This window comes from Necator americanus, chromosome V (assembly GCF_031761385.1).
Source record: "Necator americanus strain Aroian chromosome V, whole genome shotgun sequence".
NCBI lineage: Eukaryota > Metazoa > Nematoda > Chromadorea > Rhabditida > Ancylostomatidae > Necator > Necator americanus.
This window is the reverse complement of record NC_087375.1, coordinates 13167954-13188833: the sequence shown is the minus strand read 5'-3', so window position 1 is coordinate 13188833 and position 20880 is coordinate 13167954. Positions and strand designations below refer to the sequence as shown.

General features: G+C 42.1%; 1 protein-coding gene across 3 annotated transcripts in view; it reads left to right on the top strand.

Moving 5' to 3' along the window:
* The window catches only part of RB195_013733 (uncharacterized protein), a gene marked incomplete at both ends in the record, with an annotated part of 33069 nt that overhangs the window by 7791 nt on the left and 4398 nt on the right, over positions 1–20880 (top strand). The window contains 20 exons of one of the 3 annotated variants that reach the window (XM_064203692.1): positions 660–875; positions 1033–1293; positions 1380–1798; positions 2369–2464; positions 2892–3041; positions 3106–3528; positions 3592–3711; positions 4750–4864; positions 5207–5356; positions 11611–11680; positions 11886–12022; positions 12565–12652; positions 12717–12829; positions 12917–13028; positions 13087–13181; positions 13241–13320; positions 13391–13496; positions 15787–15871; positions 15927–16063; positions 16240–16277. In XM_064203692.1, coding sequence (XP_064059574.1) covers positions 660–875; positions 1033–1293; positions 1380–1798; positions 2369–2464; positions 2892–3041; positions 3106–3528; positions 3592–3711; positions 4750–4864; positions 5207–5356; positions 11611–11680; positions 11886–12022; positions 12565–12652; positions 12717–12829; positions 12917–13028; positions 13087–13181; positions 13241–13320; positions 13391–13496; positions 15787–15871; positions 15927–16063; positions 16240–16277 — 3011 coding nt within the window. Of the gene's footprint in view, positions 1–659; positions 876–1032; positions 1294–1379; positions 1799–2368; positions 2465–2891; positions 3042–3105; positions 3529–3591; positions 3712–4749; positions 4865–5206; positions 5357–7952; positions 8048–9203; positions 9450–11610; positions 11681–11885; positions 12023–12564; positions 12653–12716; positions 12830–12916; positions 13029–13086; positions 13182–13240; positions 13321–13390; positions 13497–15786; positions 15872–15926; positions 16064–16239; positions 16278–16648; positions 16767–16845; positions 16978–17377; positions 17440–17890; positions 17962–18046; positions 18109–18815; positions 18918–18973; positions 19046–19515; positions 19571–20880 lie in introns of those variants that run through there. The other 2 variants (XM_064203691.1, XM_064203693.1) reach the window with 2 other exon arrangements.

The window sequence follows — 20880 nt, the reverse complement described above, 5'->3', positions numbered from 1 at the left end:
AAATATTTCCATTCCTGTTGTCTTCCTAGAATTTTCAGAGACGAATATGAAAAAATTGAAAAAAAATTGAACCTGAGAAATTGAAAAAATTGAGCTGAATGCAAATTGTTATCTTACAGCCTCGGTTTACTGCAAAAGGTTTTAGTAAATAACAAAATGTAAACAATCTTATTATACTGAGAAGAGCTTCATTAATCGGGATTTCTCTGAAACTCTTTTCTATTTTAATGCTATTGTATGGAAAAATCAGAGACTGTATGCTTTGGAAAAGTCAAGTTATTCGTGTAATTGAGAGAATAGAAAAAAGAAGTAGAAAGGAAAAAATTTTAAATCCTATTATGTAGAAAAATTGGAGACTGCATAGCTACAAACGTTGCTGGTATATTAGAGAGGAAAGGAAAAAATAAAAAAGAAGGAAATTCTCCGAAAAAAGAAAGAAGGAGGAGAAAAGAAACAAGGCAGTTCACATATGTTTTGTACCTAGTCTGTAGTCATAATAATGGAAACTCTTTCAAAAGTAGTTTTTTTTTTCAAAAAAAGCAGAGGACTAGACTTACGCGTTGGGCGCCGCGCTTATCTGCGAAAAATTTGCTAGATATCAGTACATAGTGTCCACAATAAATCGTTTCATTTCTATTTAAAGGGGTCTGATTTTACAGCTACACCACGTCCAACCACAAAAATTCGGCCCCCATCTCATCGGCAAGAAGTGAGCAATTTCGCTGCGAAAACAAAAGCTGAACCTTTTGATCGTAAGAAGTACATGGAGGAATTTAAGAAGAAGCTCACTGCTTCGAAGCAAGCAAGCAAGCAAACGTCCCCGTCTCGAGATGAGGTGAAGGACGTGAGAACTCACACCACACCTGATGAACCAAGTGAGTGTTGACCGTTTGAATGTTTCGCTTATTTCGAATTGAGTAATTTTTACAATTTTCCAAGTCCTTGATGATTTTTCTGTGAAAAAAAAACCAACGTTTTTGTTTTGTTTTTCTTCTTCAATGAGAACGTGTGGATTGAACTAGCTCTTTTCAGCTACCCCACAACCACAGATGCAAGTGTCCAGAAAACCCCAACTGCTTGCTTTAGATATCAGTGGTAGATTCCCGGAAAAATTCGATAGGAAACAATTTATGGAGGAATTCAAGAAACAGCTTACCGCCCTACCAAGCGGTTATGTAGCAAAATCGAGGATAAGCACAGTGAAAGGAAACAAATCGGAGTCTGTGGAATCTAGCAAACGTCCACCAGCGCAGCCCCCTTTCGCCAAGGGAATGGAGGCCTCCGGAGAACCGGGTACGGTTTTGAACTACACTTCGCGAAGTAAATGAAAGGTAATATTGAAGATTTTGTTGATAGTTAATTTTCATCCTCATCTTCAGGTTCAACTAATTTAACCACTACAACACTGCCACCATCTATCACTAGCCGTAAAATAGGATCCGAGAAATTCGATAGGCAAAAATTCGTTGAGGAGTTCAAAAAAAGGCTTACGGCTTTGCCCAACGGGGAAAGATCAATAATTGATTTCTCAAAGTCATACAAATTAAAGCGGAAGCCGTTCACCTTGCCACCATCTGTCTTCGAAGAGGGAACTACCTCATCATCAGTTGAAAAGAAGCGGAAATTCCCCAAGTCTAAAGAAGATGATAGGACGGACGAAATACCACAGTTTCGCCTTGTCACCACCGGAGGTTTAGAGAAGCAGACAGAGGCGTTTGAACCACAAGAAAAAGATGCATACACTGTGATACCGGAACCGATGACGACAACGGATTTTGTGGCCGAGACGAAGAAAGCCGTGAGTTCTCACACACCATTCCAGGACCGTGTGTTGTGATGTAACGAAACAACCTATTGAAAATTAAGAAAACGAAAAATAAATAGGACAAAATAAAAGAAAAGAAAGAAAAATAACTTTTTAAACGGAATGACCACTTCTAACGTTACTGATTAAAGAACCTAGACATTCAGAATAGTAGAAACTCATATTTCTTAGTCACTTCATACTTTTCCCATACTTTTCTAAACTTACTGTAATATTGATTATCTGTTGGGGGACGAGTGTAGCACAGTCGGTAAGAGGTTCGGCTGCCCTACCGACTGAAAGTTCGAATCCGCCCTATTGTCAACTAATCCTTTCATTTTGCGATGTCCGGGGTCGATGAATTAGTCCCAGACTTATTTGGGGAGAAAGATACTGAGCTGATGCATTGGCTGACCACCGTAGGTCATTGTAATGTTGCACGCGCGTTCACAAACCCCAAAGGAATTCTAAGTTGAGGTCGAATGCGGGGACACATCCCCACTGGGATTTATCAATGCGGTACACTACTCCTTATTCCTCTTTACTCTTTACTCCTTTATTCAGGTTCAGGAGACGTTGGAAGAGCTGTCTCGCCCCAAGGACTTGTGTGATGAACCACTACATCCAAAACTAGAGGAAGACTGCAACAATGAAAACTGGGTGAGTGTGCTTTTCTCGTATGTATTGGTTGTTCGAAAGGAGCTTCATAATCCACGACTCATCATCCGTTGGGTTTGTATACCCTTCTTACAGAACAACTATGCTAGTAATGGTAGATATTACGAATATTACTCCCGCTGATCTGGGATTACTTCGAAGAACAAACGGAGTCAAATGACCAAAGTGACCAAGTAGTGAATTTTTCCCCTTTCGTGAAAAAGAGATTTCATATCGATTGTTATGAACGCGGTAACGGCACAGCAATTCAGTGGAGATCAAAAGTCCAACCCACCAACCTTTGAAACTGGATCCTTATGCATCCGTGTACATCATTTTCCAAGTGATGCTTTCCCATTTTTCTGCACTTCACTCATGGAATTTATATGTGTATGCTCCAGGAAGGAAAATTATTGTAGAATAATTGTAGAATATTGTTATATCTCGACGGCGACTTTCCGAGAATGTTCTATTTTTTGAGGAACTGAGATGGTTTTTCAACAAGGAACGTGGCGCTTGCAAGTCATTTTGGTATGGAGGCTGTGAAGCGAATGCGCGAAATTTTTTCGGCGATATAAAGGTAGGTGGACACAACGTGTAGAAACACAATTCTTTGACGAAAAAACTCACCTTTTTCTTTCCAGAGTTGCAAGAAGACTTGTGGTCATAAGTACCCAGTGACCGCGGAGGATCTGAAACCTCATTACTATGTTGCTCCGACGAGAGTGAGCAAAAAAGATCCTAGGGCTCTAAGTTCGCAAGAGAACTCATCACGGCCGGCTGAACTCGAATTATCCCAACACGGCTCTGAAACAACACCTATAACGACAAAAACAGCGATGGCGACAACAGTAACAACAACAATTGAGTCGCAAGAGTCTACAACCGAGTTTCTGAGAACTGTCGACTCCGCGCCAAAATTGGAACCTACGACATCTATGGAAACTTTCGCGGAAAGTAGGGAAATATCGACAGCCGAAACCGCGACGACTTCATCTCCTTTCGTGATGGACAAAAATACAACGACAGACGTCTGTGACCAAGGATACGATCCTAAGTGGGATGAAGTAAGTTGTTAGAGCATTGGTTGACTGGAAATATTCAAGAGTGATAGGTTGTGATATGTTTAGGACTGTGCTGGGGACAGCTGGATAGTGCGCGCCTACTTTGAACCGGCAAAGAAAGGATGTAAACGTATTTGGTGGGGAGGATGTGTCACCAAGAACCAGAATCTGTGGATGAACATGGCGGTATGTTAAGCTTTTAGCCTTCTTTACCTTTTGGTTATTTTCTAGTTCGTCCTCGTATTAATTATGTAACATTAATTTTGGATTTTTTTGTTTCTTTTGATCTATTACGCGATTCCCAAAGTGGATAGAGCAACCAGAAAGACAAATTTGACTTTGTTGGAATGAATGATTTTTTTTTACTGTGAATAAATGAAGGCATTATTGTTACTGCATGCAATTCAGCAAAATTTGTTCAATTGATTCATTAAAATCCACTACGGCTTAAAACCGAATCAGGGTCGGGAATGGATTGGGATTTTCTCCAAAAAGGGTCATGGAGGGGTGGGGGGAGAAGGTTGGAGTAACAGTTGATCGTCAGATGTAGTCGTAAAGTGGAGCTATAATATTTCTTATATTATAGCTCGTTTATTTTAAGTTACATATTGGTTTTTTTTTCTTTAAATTTTATTTACTATATTCAATTTTTGACAGTTGCTTGAGCAGTTATATCAGAGAGATTAGGAGGGGCAAGGGGATCGTTTTCGGGAGTACACGCCTTGCACCGAACTAGAAAAGGGGATGGATGCCCTCCAGTTCTACAAAGCCGGCTACCGAGACCCGTCATTGTGGCAGGTCTCTCTCTTCCTCTCGTTTCCAGAAGCACGACGCCCTGTATACGATAATCGTGCGATAAATGGTACACGAAAATTAAATCGAAGATAAAAATGTTCACAAATTTGGCGTTGGTGGGGTGCGCTAAATATGGGTTCAAGTGAAGTGACGCTCCCTAGAAAAAGAGTGCAAAGGCCTCAAGGGTGCGTCCGTCAGCAATGGGTGTAGGGGATACGGCGGAAAATATCAGATGTTGAGATGTTGAGAGTTGACTAGAAAGTGAGTTTTCCTGGCCGAAAAAGAAAAAAAAAGAGTGGACTTAAGGTGAGGGCAGGAGAACGTGTCTTCACGTCACAAATAAATACAATGTCGCTAGATGCATCTCATCCGAAACTCAGAAAATTCAGAAACTAAAACTAGAAGATAACACTAACTGAGAGATTTCAGGAATGCCAGAGTGCATGCGCCCACAAAATGGAGAAGTCGTCAACACCGTCGCCATCAATAACTCAACTCCGTGTCGTTACACCGAGCACCGAATCATCTGAAATTTTCAACACTAGTATGTCTCGCTTAGCAGCCGACGATCCTCTAGCGCACTCGAAACCTAATCTAACACTTTTCACACTCGTATATCCTCGTGCTAGTCATTTCATTTCTCCCATACGAAGCTCTCCTAAACCTACTATTAAATTACGAGTTAGAGCTACTCTAGTGACAAGGCGAACAACATCAAGAACCACCCAAAACATAACCGCTAATCGCACCACTACCACTTCACTAAGGCTACGCACAAGCACTCAAGTACCAATTTTATTAGCAAATAATCCTTCCTCATATGCAACTAATAAGTACAGACCAACCGTAGCACAACATCAACGTCGTAACACTCGTAACACAACAGGTGATGTCGTCAGTCGTGCCACCACCAGTGTAGCCAAATTACGGTTTCAATCGGATCTGGACAGACAGCTAGCTAAGGCTAAACGTAACATGGAGAATCGTGAGGATTTGGCATACAGCAGCTTGGTCAACCACCCTGTCACTATCGCATGTATGTTTTTCCCTTTTGTCGTATTGGTATTGGGGATGTGAAGTGTTGCGAGTAGTCCAAAAATCACAGCGAACAATGGCGTCAGGTTGGTGATCTCACGTCGGTGCCGTTTCCAGTTCAGCAACAGCAATAAGTTCATGGCTTTTCACAGTTTTTCTTATCTGTGTGTCTGCATATAATGCGTAAACATATAATTATACATGAAAAGTCCGTATAGGTCCTATTTGAGCGCAGCTTCTGAGGCTTGTCAAGAATTGCGCCATATTAGAAATTGTCGCGAGCGTAGCCAGGAATTTTCTAGCGGCTAGTGTGTTCGGATGAGGTGAAATGCTTTAAAATGCCACTACTCCCTGCATTTTACCTCTTCCTCGTGTCATTTCCAAAAAATCGCTCATGTTTTTGCTTTCTGGGAAGATTTTATGAGTATGAGATCTCATTCCACGTGATTTTTTCAGTTCTACTAGCCTATTGTAGACCAATGTCTCCTCTTTCAAAGAGTTTTTAAGACGTTTTCAAAGGCAGCGTATCACGAAATTGACGAAGCAAGGAAACTGGAAAGGAAACTGAGAGTTTGGATAGTAGATTACGGAAACGAGCCTGGCTCCGCTCACTCTCACCTAATGAGGTCCGCTAGAACGCGCCGCATCCACGCCCGAGCGGTCGAAAACTAGTGAGGACTCCTCAGCAGAATTTTCAAGTGAAACCAACGCAAACTCTTCTGAAGGGACCTGAGCGGGTACCTCGTTCGTCGTAGGAACGAAAGTAATTCCCATTTAGCTGTTTTCTTTAACAACGATTAGGAGAGCCTCGTTAATCTACATCCCGGACTCTACGGGTTCTCTGAGCTTTCCGTACTAGGTCAATTTCGTGATACGCTGCCTTTAAGATCGTCCAGTCATCTCTTTCTCTGCGCTCAATATTACGCATGATAATCTATTCTAGATGTCCTTCGGAATATGAATATCACAACCGCTAACTCCACAGTGCCGCTTCGAGCACAGCCGCCAGTGCACCGAGCTTTTGGTCGTTTTGACCCGACTCTAACATTATAGCAGTCTGTATACGGAACCGCTAGCAAATTTCCGAGCACTTTTTCACCAAATCCCAGTTCCTAATAGTCTAAGGATTTGATGGTAACCCTCGTATCTCCTCTCGTGTACGAGAAACTTAGCTGCTCTAAGCACGGCGTTAGTTTGCTGGGGCTCAAAATTGGGGCAAAGTTGACAATTCCATAGGGATTACGGGCTGCGAAGCTTTGCACGAACAGCGTGTCCACGCCTTCCAAAGACCAAATTTCAGACAAACTTGGAGAGGAATATCTTTTGTCTAGATGATACGTGTGAAGAATTCCATCATTAACTCTGCTTTCTAAATTAGTGTGGTGTGTGGTTTCCTCGCTATCCCTTGTCTTTGATTTGTCACTCCAGTCCGTTATGGGTTGAATTCTGTTGTCAATGCCTTTTTCAACAAGTGTATTCAGCGACTGAACCACAGCGTCGCAGTTAGAAGCAACAGCCCACGAAACCGATGATGTTGGGGTCTTGTCAGGAACAGATAGGGTTATCCATGTAGGTCACGAGTTTGTGCGCGATCTGGTTCAATTTCCCGTAATCGTCACGAAAAACCCCTGGGAGACGTCGTTGCCGTACGAATTTTTCTATGAGGCACTTTACAACGTGCCATTCTTGCACACGTACCGCATCTCCATAAGCTGCTGAGGCAGCCGGTGCGTATACATGACCACATGATGCCTCGTCGGGGAATTCGTACAGGAAGGTTGTTTCCCACGTCATTCATCTGAAAGATTAGGAGGATAAGGATTAGAGTAACTGAGGAATCCAGAGGTACACAAGCGTAAAAGCAAAAATAACAAGACTATAAATTTAATTTTGTCGTTCTAAATATGAGCTTAGCAGAAAGCAGTCTTAGGTAATATTTTGGGAAACGCTTAAAGCTTAGTTTTAACTGATTTCCTTGAGCTGTAGCCAAGATTGGTATCGATCTTTATTAAACAGCGGCTAACGTTTCGGCGATATCGCCTTCGTCAGAGCCTGGAAAACTCAAAGCCATTAGTGACCTATCCCCTCAAGCGCCTCATCACCCTACAGAAAGCACCCAAACGGTAAGCAAACTCAAACAGCAACACATAGGCTAGTACTTACCTCATTAGCTAGACTTGTTAACTCAGCAGACCACCACGTACCACAACTACGAGTCACAAGGGTTTTTATATAGGGACCTCACGGCCCGCCCCGTAGATCAGAACCCGCATAAGTCTTGATACGGGGATAACTCGTTTGTGATCGCAATGCACTCATCCTTCTTGTTCATTTTTGGACTTTTGGCGGTTATCCAAAAGGCCTCTAGCGTTCTGCGTGCTGTGATTTCGGACTCGTAGGATAATATACGAACTTCTACCTCTACTTCGGAGTTTGGATGACATATTCTACGGTGTGCTCCAAGTGGGGTGAAGGTTTTTGATTTTGCGAGTCCGTCTAGATGCTCCTTGACCCTAATACACAATGGGCGTCCCGTTTCCCCTATATAATCGTCACCGCACAACCTGCACGTGATACGATACACCACTCCCGATATCATGCAATCACCCTCTCTGCCATACGGGCAAACCACGCAGCTGGGAGTTGTGCAGAGTCGATCATACACACGGTTACGTACCAGCTTCGCCTTGAGGTTTGCTGGAGGTATTTCCACAACCCTCACGTCATTCCTTAGACCCGCTTTTCGTAGACAGCCCCGTACTGCTCTGCTCATATCATCAGATATATAAGGTAAACAGTACCTCATTTGAGCGTGAATGTGTAGTAGAGACCTTTGACGTTACGTCACTCTATACGAACGTTTCAAACGATGTAGCGATGCAGGCTGTTCACGAACTGCTCACGCAGCGCCAGGCTTCTTTGAACATGTATGGATTCAGCATCAGGCAGATCATGACATTGATAAACGAATGCCTGAATTGCTCTATTTTCCGATGGTCGGGACAGTACTACCGACAACTTAGAGGCCTAGCTATGGGACAAAAGGCTGGCACCCACTCTCGCCATTGTTTTCATGGCCAAGATCGAAAAGCCTATAATAGACCGCAAACCACTGCTGTATTATCGTTACATAGATGATTGCTGCGTCGTCTGCTCAACCCAAGCAGAACTAGACGCGTGCTTCAATCTTCTCAATCAGCAGTGTCCGCACATCAAGTTCACAAGGGAGAGACCGATAGACAACTGGTTGGCTTTCCTGAATGTGCACATTTACTTGCGGAATGGGATATGTAAGACTAAGTGGTACCGGAAACCCAGTAGTAAAAACATCTTAATCCACTATCTTTCAGCGCATCCCAGCAAAATGAAAAAATCTGTTATAGGAAACATGTACAGAACGGCGGCAAGAGTCTCATCGAGTAGCCAGGAAAAAGCATGGTCTATAAATGTGGCCCATAAAGTAGCAATGTCCAATGGGTACCCAGCTGGAGATGGTGCTACCCGACAAGCACGGTATCCCTCTCGAAGACCCAACGTAGTGGATGGCCCAGAGAAGATCCCTTTCTGTTTACCTTATATATCTGATGATATGAGCAGAGCAGTACGGGGCTGTCTACGAAAAGCGGGTCTAAGGAATGACGTGAGGGTTGTGGAAATACCTCCAGCAAACCTCAAGGCGAAGCTGGTACGTAACCGTGTGTATGATCGACTCTGCACAACTCCCAGCTGCGTGGTTTGCCCGTATGGCAGAGAGGGTGATTGCATGATATCGGGAGTGGTGTATCGTATCACGTGCAGGTTGTGCGGTGACGATTATATAGGGAAACGGGACGCCCATTGTGTATTAGGGTCAAGGAGCATCTAGACGGACTCGCAAAATCAAAAACCTTCACCCCACTTGGAGCACACCGTAGAATATGTCATCCAAACTCCGAAGTAGAGGTAGAAGTTCGTATATTATCCTACGAGTCCGAAATCACAGCACGCAGAACGCTAGAGGCCTTTTGGATAACCGCCAAAAGTCCAAAAATGAACAAGAAGGATGAGTGCATTGCGATCACAAACGAGTTATCCCCGTATCAAGACTTATGCGGGTTCTGATCTACGGGGCGGGCCGTGAGGTCCCTATATAAAAACCCTTGTGACTCGTAGTTGTGGTACGTGGTGGTCTGCTGAGTTAACAAGTCTAGCTAATGAGGTAAGTACTAGCCTATGTGTTGCTGTTTGAGTTTGCTTACCGTTTGGGTGCTTTCTGTAGGGTGATGAGGCGCTTGAGGGGATAGGTCACTAATGGCTTTGAGTTTTCCAGGCTCTGACGAAGGCGATATCGCCGAAACGTTAGCCGCTGTTTAATAAAGATCGATACCAATCTTGGCTACAGCTCAAGGAAATCAGTTAAAACTACGTTTCAACATGCCGAGATTCAAAGACAGTCGAACATGGGCAATGCTTAAAGCTTAATTTGACGACTCTTTACTGATTCGTTGTAGGACGCCCTTCTGAAGAGTCTCGCTGTGGTGGACAACACCGACAGAGCGCTCGAACAACAGCTCTAACTACGAAGCTAAAGCAAGTGGCACTATCGCTGCATACACATACACCTGAACTGCCTGAACCACATGAGCTTTCTAAAGTCTATGTTTTTCCTCGCTCTCTCTCTCTGCCATGCTTTTATTCGGGAACGTCGACTGCTTTGTGAGAAATCGGTGGATGTGAAACTTATTCTTTGAATAAATATTTTGCTTTCAATCTTGTGCAGTTGTTTCACCAAAGCAATCGACGTCTATTACAGTACAGCGTGTGATCCTTAGTGAGATTAAAAGCCGACTTTTTCCCCAAGTTCACTTCTGAAAATGAAAGAGGATACGTGAACAGCACTTTCGGCTCGAACGAATTTCAAGAAGTGTTCCTGAAGTTCATGTGAGTTAAGACAACTGCCCAAGCGGAGGGCATTATCAGAAAGCGTTAAAGAGATTTGTAGGGTTTTTCCACCGGTGCGGACTACTAACCTTACGTTGTCGTGGGAAAAGTAACGGTGCTAATTGTGGTGACTTAAACTGACTTCTGCCGTGGATTGCTAGTATATGCTTCAGTTTTCATCTAATTATCGCATTATCATGCTATATAATAACGGGCTTATTCTGTCACGTGTGTGTCAGTAACGAAACTCGAAAAGGGGGTGCGACGGGTCCACTGGCGTTGAGTTGGCGCACCGACGTCAGATAGCTATAATATGGGGAATATCGGGTCCACCGGCGTCGGAGTTTGGTGCGACGGCGTCGTAAAGCTATAAAATGCGGTGAGGTGGGTCCCACGGCGTGGAATTCCTGTGCCATGGTGTAGAAGTATGGCGCAGTAACTTCGTGTTCATGTCGCAGATGGTAAATGGAACGTTGTAAACGTTTCATAGCCGTATCCAGTTTCCGCGTTGCTTTTCACCTCTACGACTCCTCCGTTCATCAGAAAGTGGAAAAACGGCTGCTTAAATAGTAGCAAGCTGTTTATATGATCTGATGTGGAACGTTATCTTTATCAGTACGATGATGTCGTTCATGTCGTTTTATGCCAAGGCATCATTCTTTGGTAACTGTTCGGGGGAAAGCAGAAGGACAACCAATACTTTGAGTAGTATTTTCAAATCATGTCTACATTATGTTGGGAACGAAGGAGTGTTGCAAACTGAAGTTTGAATATTCTCCAAGCGTAAAACTGACGCGTTTAGAAAGAAAACTATGAAACCAACCTCTCGCCTTTATTTATAATAAAAAAAGAGGAAAAGAGGAAGAAGTCGTTGTTAGAACAACACAAATCTAATTTTAGAAAATAATGAACTACTGTTAATTTTCACTGATCAGTGGAGGGGAGCGAAGCGAACACCACAGAAGTCTGAATTCCGGCTAAAGCCGTGTAATAATGACACTAAATTGATGCCCAACCGCTAACTGGGCTTGATATCTTATGGTCGCGTCAAAACAACCTGACGCTCGATGGAATAGCGAAAACTGCTGCGCTCGAAGTATAGCGGTGGGACCTTTGTACTTTTACTTCTCTATACTTCGATTGGAAGTAACGAGGGTCCCACTTCGTTCGCAACAGCTTGCGCATTAGCACTAGGCTTCGGTCCGTTTTGATCCAACTGTGCTGATGGTCAAATTTGAAAACAATTTGAAGGTGGGAATTTCTGTATTTCGCGGCACGATAAGACACTGTGGCCAGTCTTCTGTTGTGAGAAAGAAAGAGAACAATTTCTTTAAGCTGAATGCCTCGAACCATTCGATGAAAGGCTCGCAAGGTCGTGCAACAATGGAATGGAATGGAAAAACAGGTGTGCTCTCTGAAAAAACGACATAAACTACTTTTGTTGTGGTCTCGAGTTCCCACAGTGCTTGATTGTGATCCACTTTATTTCTGTTTATGTAAGAAAGAATGCACGATAAGGAAAATAAAATTTGAATTCAAATGTGTGGATAAAGGTCGTTTTTATGATATCACTTTTGATTTTTTCTTCGACCTGCTACTCTTTCTTTCAGATTTTATTACGATCGTGATCTTCGCGTGTGCAAAATGTATTGGCACGGTGGCTGCTTCTCTTCATCAAGGAACGACTTCGAGGATCAAGAAACATGCCAATGGAAATGCATGGGCACGCATCCGGAGCCAGAATCGCGTACGCTGGGAGATAATTTCCAATAGGAGACAATTTTCGATGATTTTCCCATTTCTTTGACGGATGCAGCTGCGAATTCCTGTAATCGTAGCACTGGTCGACGTCTTGACTTGAAGAGATTCCTCGAATATTCAAAACTCGAATATTCGGAAATACATGATTATTCGGAAAGAGTTCGGATACCGAGTAGCGAGCAGTATTCGAGTGTGCTCGAGTTTTTGAACTGATATTAAGACAGATTCATAATCAGAAGTATTCGGATTCATTCACTCGAATTTCGATTAGTGGAATGGTTGAAGCTTTTAGTGTTATAACATATGCATGAACCGATATTAACAAAGTTCCAGGCTCGAGTATTTTCACTAAATCGAATGCTGAACATTCGGATGGATTCGAATACATGACCTTTTATAAGTTCTATGATTGCTCAGCGTTTAACACTAAATCTCTGCGATGTATAAATTGTCTTGAGAGATTCCTTTTGTGCTTTATTGATTTTTTGTCAATACCTTTTGTTGTTACTGTATCGCTTTCTTTTTTAGGAGCTTGCCTCCACGAGTTCGATCAAACATACACTAAGGACTGCCGACATGGTGAATTTAGCGACCGCTACTTTTTCAATCATGATAGGTTCATATTCAGCACTGTCGACATTTTTTTCTTTTTCCTTCCAACCAGTTTTTTTCTGTTCTAGGAAAAAATGTGAGCATTTCCATTGGGGCGGATGTCAGTCATCATCGGAGAATTTCTTCTTAGACATGGGACGATGTCAAGAGTTATGCGAGTCACCGGGGCGTGAGCTATCGCGTGAGTTTTCCTGGGACCAGACATTGTTTTTTTTTTCCTTTCTATAGCACAGCCCTAAAAGTGAGTACTGATGGGGGATCATTCTAGAATCGTGCCTAGAACCGTTCGACGATGCTTATCGTGAATCCTGTTCACGTGATGGCCGTTACAAAGAGTATTTCTATTTCGACCAAGTCACAAGTACCTGCAGAATGTTTTGGTGCGCCACATACTACTAGTTAGTTCCCACCAAAACGCCCAATCAAATGATGCGTTAGGTTCGGAAATTGTCGCGGGACCAGCCAGAACATCTATCCTACTCTGGAGTTGTGCCAGTGGACTTGTGAACGGCGTCGGGAGGAGCGGAGCCCTAGTGAGGCCAGATATCGAAGTCATACTTTTTCTTTTAAATTTTTTTTCTTTTTTCTTTAGCCTACTGTGTGGATAAATTCGACACAAAATATAAGAATTCCTGTGAAGGTGGGAAGTGGAGAGAAAGAGCATATTTTGATGTAGGTTCTTTTTTGGTTTTTTTGCACGTATCATCTTCTATAATATAAATAACATTCTTCTTATTTACAGCAAGGATCTGGAACATGCAAAACATTTTGGTGGGACGGTTGCACCTCACCATCGCAGAATTTTTTTTCCAGTCTTGAAAAATGCCAGTCCTTCTGTGAACATCCAGGTACGGATTGAATTCGAATTCTCTATTCTTCTTCAGTGGATTCTTTGATAATTTAGCCTTTATTTGAATTATTTTACAAGTTGAAATCAACTTTTGGTGAATTTAACCTCCGCTAGTAACTACAAATTTGTTAATTTGTACAATTGTCGCCACAGAAATTTGTTTCCGTATTTATAAACTCACAAAAAATATAATAATATAATAATAAAATTAATTATGATAATTATATAATATATATAATAAGCGTAGGGCGGGTGTAGTGTAGCGGTTAGAGGTTCCGCTTACTGCACAATCGATCGGAGGTTCGAATCCGCCCTAGTGCTCACCAAGCCTTTCATCCCTCCGGGGTCGATAAATTGGTACCGGACTTGTCTGGGAGGATAAAAACACTGACTTGACACATCGGCTAGCCACCGCAAGTCATTGTATAGGCCAGTTACACGTTCGGAATCTCTGAATTGAAGTGAACGTGGGGGCGCATCCCAAGCGGATTGATTAACGCCACAAACTTTATCCTTTTATCCTTTATATAATAAGGGTACTTAAGGTGACATAGTCTATAATTGGGAATAAAAACGGCCCAATGCTAACCGATTGATCTTACGATGTACAGATCTTTTCTAGGATGTTCTTATATTCCTTAGAGTCCGAAAAACTGTGGGTTGACCTCTTGCAATCTAGCAGATTTTCATTACAGAAATAAAGTCGTAGAAGAGAAGTCCACAGTTTTTACCTCACCAAAATCCAGGATCGATGAAGTTGGACCGAGCTTTGCTTGGTCCGCTGGTCCTAAATTCACATTCAATTCGAAACTGTGTGTTTAAAGGGATCACCCCACGAATCTGATCTGATATCGATTCCTGGTGGTCAAAGACCATACAGGATCATAGATTGCAGAAACGAGTGAGATCCCGCTCATTTCTTCCTAATCGCCGCAAAAACGGCCCGGAAGAGGCGGCTTCGAGCGTCCCAGGCGCCCTTCTCCACAACGAGTTCGATTGGAGCGCGCCAGCCTCGTGCACGCGCCGCATCTTTCGGGCCGTTTTTCCCGGCAATCAGGAAGAAAAGGACGGAAGAACCCTCTTCCCCACAATCTACGACCCGGTATAGGCATAACCCACCTGAAACCCGTACCACCCCAGATTTGAGTGGAGTGATGCCTTCAAGTCTGGAAATTAAAAATCACACCTCAACTTTCAGATGGGAAAGAAGAATCTTGCAACTTTTCCTTTTTTATCAGAACCGCCTTTGCAGTGCCATGGACTCCATCCATATTCGAGGGCTGAAAGTTCCACTCGAATTTCGGTTAGAAAGAGCCCTTTCATCACTACTACCGCTGATTATACCACTTCTCGATGGCGTTTCTCCTTCCGCAGATCTACTTTTTGAATTTCCAATGCATTCACAATATGTAAGGTCATGTTATCGGTGAGCAAAGACGGAACATTCTTCATGGATCGATCGCAAGTTGAACGAGAACTTAAATCAGTCATTGTACTGTGTACCATAGATCTCACTACTACAACTCGTTCACGTTCCATCTTCCGTTCGATAAAAATAGTTATTCCTAAATAATGCTAACGTTTAATACCGTTTCCAGTTCACAGCGCAAGTTATCAGTTGAGTGAATATCAGTCTTGTTCAGTGCTCCATATCAAAGCCTATGAATTTTCTGGTATTTTCTGTGCCTTTGCACAGGCGATGCCTCTGGATTGTTCTTGAAATCCTGGCTGCCACATGTACGTAACGAAGTCGTGCAAAGAAATCCTTAGTTTCCGCGACATTTTCATGCCGTTATTTCAAGCACAATATTCTCAGGACACATAAAAGTCACGGAGGATGTGGAGATATTCGTAGACTTCTCTGCCCTCGTGTCTTTTTTCTCTTTTTCTTCTTCTCTCCTTTTTACCGAAGGCGGTTTCTTCGTTACAACTCTTTTACATAAAAAAAACAACAGACTGGAAGTTTGATGTAGAATTTCCTTCAATAATATGTATAACAGAATTTGTATTTTTACTGGAACTCTTCCTTGTGTCCGAGAATTTTCTTAAGCATCTTTTTCAACGCTTTAGGAACTGAAAGTTCTGTTATAGTAAATCTACAAAGTTGCAATAGCTATGTTTTCATTAGTTGCTGTCACTAAGGCGTTCATATTTTACGTTGTTGTCTAAATTATAAAATTAAGGCTTCTTTTTCAATCTTTAGTTAATTAGTTTATTATTTATCACCTTTAATATGAGTTTTACCAAGAATAGCAGAAGTTTTTGAAAGTATACAGCTTTCTTCTAAGGGTATGAGGTTTACGAACGATTACCGGATCCTGAAACAAAGCATCGATGTCTGTTGCCGAAAGAAATTGGGACCTGCAAAGAAACGTTAGTGATGTGATCAGGTGGATCATTCGCGAATCCGTCTATCGAACCCATTCAGATACCCGTTCTACCATTTCGATCGACGCACAAAAAGTTGCTTACCATTCTCATATTCTGGATGCGGTGGAAATGACAATCGTTTTATGACGTTGTCACAGTGTGAAGCGCTTTGCGAACCATTCATGGGAATGACAGGTCAGATTAGTATGTGACTTTCCACTTTTTCATCTACTGAAAATAATATTTACCATCGGAGAAGATCAATTTTTGAGAACTCAAGAGCAACGGTAATTTTTTCTAGGTCTAGATAGTTGACATTCCTGACTAAATTCTTAGGTTCTATCACAGACCCGTTCCTAGATTTTTTTTAGAAATAAAAATGGATGAGGATGACGGATGCACTTTCTAGTCTAAAGGTGATGTAAATATTTTTTGAAATAGGATCGTAATTTTTATCTCTCGCATTTCTTGTAGGGATGATTGATTAAAAAACGCTGAAATCTCTACTTCTTACCATATTTTTTAGAGCAAATCACTTTGCAGTGAGTGAAACGTGTTCAAGAGAAAGCACACCCGCATGAAAAAACTATAATTGAAGTATTCCATCACGGAAACTTGGTCTGAATCTGATCGTAATTTGAAGACCTGTTCATTGAAGCCTCTGAGGAATGAAGTTCTTCCATCCAGACATGAACAGGTCCAGTTTCTTTGATGTGGAGTCTGCTTTTTTCTTGAGTATTTTTCACTCAATACAAAGTGAGCACCTCTGAACACGACAAAATGTTCGTTGCAGATACTGAGATGGATTGCTATATGCCGCTAGATCAAGGGAATGGTAGAAACGATAAAAAATGCGTAGAAAATGCCGGGTTTCGTTTTTATTACGACAGAGATCTGGGTAAGTGCTGTGGAAGAGAAATCTTTCAATATTTCGTGAACGCCTTATCACAATCGACTCAAATTAGCCTGAATTTCAGGGAAATGCTCCAAGTTTTGGTATCTTGGATGTGGGGGTAATTCGAACAATTTCTACTCATATGAAGTATGCCAGAGATCGTGCAGAACACAAATGCCAAAGCTGGAAAGAAAACCACGTGCCAACAGCAATGGTATGAGAATGTTGACGTCGTATGGTGGTGATGGGAGGAAAATTACCCGAAAATTGCGTACTTCGCCTTTGTTTGCTCATTTCAAAGTGTAATTGATTTCTTTTAAGCTCAATTTATTTGAATCGCAATTAATTGTGGGTACTGATATTGATTCTCTTAAAAATTCTGCCATTTCTTTCTTGAACTACAATAAATATTGCTTCCAGGAACGTCTCCTATTTTTTAAATTCCTATTCTAACAAAAGATACTTGGAGTAGGAATTATGTAGTTAATGATGCTTCAGAAATTTCAAAAATGATTGTTTTGATCCTGTTGCTTTTGTGCTGCCTTTACAGCGACGACATCAACTAGTCATATGTTTCACAGTGAAATCCTGCCAGATTATGCATAAATTTTCAGTCTGCTTCCGTCCACCTGGTGATAAAGGCAATTGCCCGGGGAATTCAAACCATACAGTACAGGTGAGCAACCCAAGTTTGTTATATAATTGAGGTACTGCATTGAAATGGTGCCTCTATTCCTCTCTTTGTTCCTCTCGGAGCCGACGACTAACGTCGTAGCGGCGACGGAATGCAAAGGAACGTGACGACTGTTTCACCTGCGGAGCTGGCTCTTGGTCGGACAAGCGAATTGCAGCTGGACGTAGAGACCAATCCAGCGTATGCGTCGTCATCGGTTTAACTCAAGTGCTGGGTCCCGTGCCCAATATTCACTGGATGTCCTTATTGGATTCGGTGGGGGAAACGGAATGGTTCGCTAGATTCCGTGGACTTTCATTGGAATTTAACGAAAAAGAAAATGGGACCTAAGATAAACATAAGATATATGGAGAATACTTTGAAGAGTTATTTTCCTTTTTTTGTGGCATCGACTGCAGCGAAGTATACCCACGTTTTTTAAAAGTCAGTTCAGAGATGGACCTACACTGCGCAACTGAAATGTGCTCAATTCACATACAGCGGATGTGGAGGAAGCGAAAACAGGTATTATATCATGTAGTCATTTGATTTCCCTTGACTCCCTTGGATCCTTGAGTTTCTTACATAATTCTACGTATTACTCGCTCAGATTCGCTACGCAAATGGATTGCGAGTTGACATGTAAAGGGAAGAAGCCGAGTAACAATCCAGGTAATTAACTTCTCCTTTCTCTAAAACGATTTTTTTTTGCGTATATAGCCTTATATTAGTACTGATACCTAATTTATTCTAATTCCTTTTGGGTCACATAGCACTTGATTAAGACACAAGCATTTTTTTACGCATCTGGCTGTAATTTGTGAGGTGTATTTGAATAAGGAAATAAAGGATAAAGGATACAGTATTTATCGTTAAACAATCCGCTTGGGATGCGCCCCACGTTCACTTCAATTCAGAATCGTTCGAGGTTTACGAACGCGTATCTGGCCTATACAATGACTTGCAGTGGCTAGCCGATGGGTCAAGTCAGTGTTTTTATCCTCGCAGACAAGTTTGGTACTAATTTATCGGAGGGATGAAAGGTTTGATGAGCACTAGGGCGGACTCGAACCTCCGATCGATCGTGCAGATAGTGAAACCTCTAATCGACTGCGCTGACATCCGCACTAACAAGAAAATAATAATGATAAATAGTAAAGGATCAATTTTGTACTAAAATGTTTAAAGAGTTGGGAAATCGCGAAAAATAACCGCTGAAAAGCGGGCGGTTCACCGGTGAACCGCATTGTCCTACGCAACCAAAAAAGCATGAGTAGCCGATAAGACGCGTCGAAGAGTTAAAGTCTTACATCGAGTAACTCATGAATAAATGTTGATATTTAAGGGGACCATTGTATTTTTTTCTTCTAAATTTTCAGTATTGTGTTCCTACGATCCTGATTGGGGGTCATGCAATCACCTTCGCTATATGTGGTTCTATAACCAGACACGTGGGACCTGCGATCAGTTCCTCTATGGCGGTATGATTTTTTTTTCCGAACTCGAGGCGTTAACCGTACAGGAGTTTTTTTTCAAGGATGTGATGGAAATCCGAATCGTTTCGAAACTTTTGAAATATGTCAAAAGACATGCGAACTGTCTGGAATAGGTAAGCTGGTCCACTTCTAAACTCACCAAATCAAATTCTTTCTCTGATAAAGGTAATTAACCTTGCGAAAAATTGTAAGGTGAATGAGTAGATAGTTTTTTTTCTATTTTTATGACATACTCTTTCTCGAGACCTTCAATCTGTGAAGGCGTTGTCTCATCATTTCAGATCACCTGGGAATTATTCCTTAAAATTCCTTTTTTTTTTGAATGCGTCTTTGCTGCTTTTGATTACATTGAAAACAAAGTGAATTGGAAACAATGATGTCTACATACAGCCTTTGAGCTTCAGTTAAATTATCTTCTGGAGTATTTATGAAAATCTCCAAAGAAACATTGCAGATTCAGCACTCTCTAGAATTATATACTAAAACTATGTACTACTATCACTAACTACTATTTTCTTTGATCTTATTCACGGTTATCAATTGTTGTTGATGTTATCTCCTTACCAGTAATATACTCTTTCAGATCCATGCATGGAGCCATTGGATCGAGGAAATTGGTGTGAAGCGATGTCGAACAGGTACTTTACTTCTGTGAAACGCACTGCTTTATGATAGTTTACCTATATTCCGTACACCAAAATGCCCCTACTTGTAACTCCTCCACACGGATGTGAGTGTATTCATCAAGGGACGACTATGTAGTTTTGATTCCACTTCCCGTTTCCATGTTTTACAAGCAAGACGCCTACGTTTGCGTGCAATTCTTCGCCTTGAAGTTTTTCGCATTTTTCTCTGATTGCATCGGTTCAACCAATTCTAACTTGACTCATAAATTAATCGCAACCAAGCCAGTGCCCAGTGCCAACCAAGCAGCGCCAAACAACCAGCGTGAAGCAAGCCTTTCATCTCTCCGGAGTCGATAAACTGGTACCAGACTCGTATGGGAGGATAAAAGCACTGACTTTATACTTCGGCTAGCCACCGCAAACCCATTATATAGGCCAACACAGGTTCCACAACCTCAAACAATTCTGAATTGAAGCGAACGCAGTGGTGCATCCCAAGCGGATTGTGTAACGCCGAACACTTTATCCTTTTATCCTTTATAACCTGAAGATAACATTTGTTTCAACTTAAAGACAACATACCACGAATCTGGGTGGAGTATCCGTATACGGAATCCTAGATTATGGATACCGGGTGGTTCCGCTCATCTCTTCCTGAATCACTGTAAGCAGCCGGCCCCTGAATGCTGTTTTGTACGATGCCTCCTATTGCAGCGCGCCACCCCTGCACGGATAGCGTCCCTTACTGCGTATTCCAAATTTCAAATTTCATTGATTTTGGGGCATTCATTCATTGGAGCATTCCAAATTGATTTTCGACGAATCGCAGGGCGGAGGCGGAGCAAGGGGTGAAGCGTTGCAATAGATGGCGTCGTACAAAAGAGCACTCGAGGGCCGGCTCCTTGCAGTGATTCAGGGAGAGATGAGCGGAACCAGCCGGTCTCCATAATCTACGACCCCGTATACGGATACTCCACCTGAAATCCGTACCACCCCAGATTCGTGGCATGCTGCCTGTAACTTGATATTCTGCTCTGTGTAGTAGATAGTTGAGAAGTCATTACAGCCACAGAGCGTCTTGGCGAATTGTCAACGCGTTGGGAATTCGCTGTTCGCCCATTGAGATAAAAAGCTTTTTTGTTACTCTTTCGTTCTGCCTAGTAGTAGTTGCTTGAATAAAACACATGTTTGTCAGTTCTTCTAATCGATTAACTGTCACACTGGCATGATCCATAATCTATCTTTGTGAACCTTTCTTTTCTGTATAACACTTGTACAGCTTTTTATCGATCAAAAAGGAAAACTTCAAAATATCCACATGA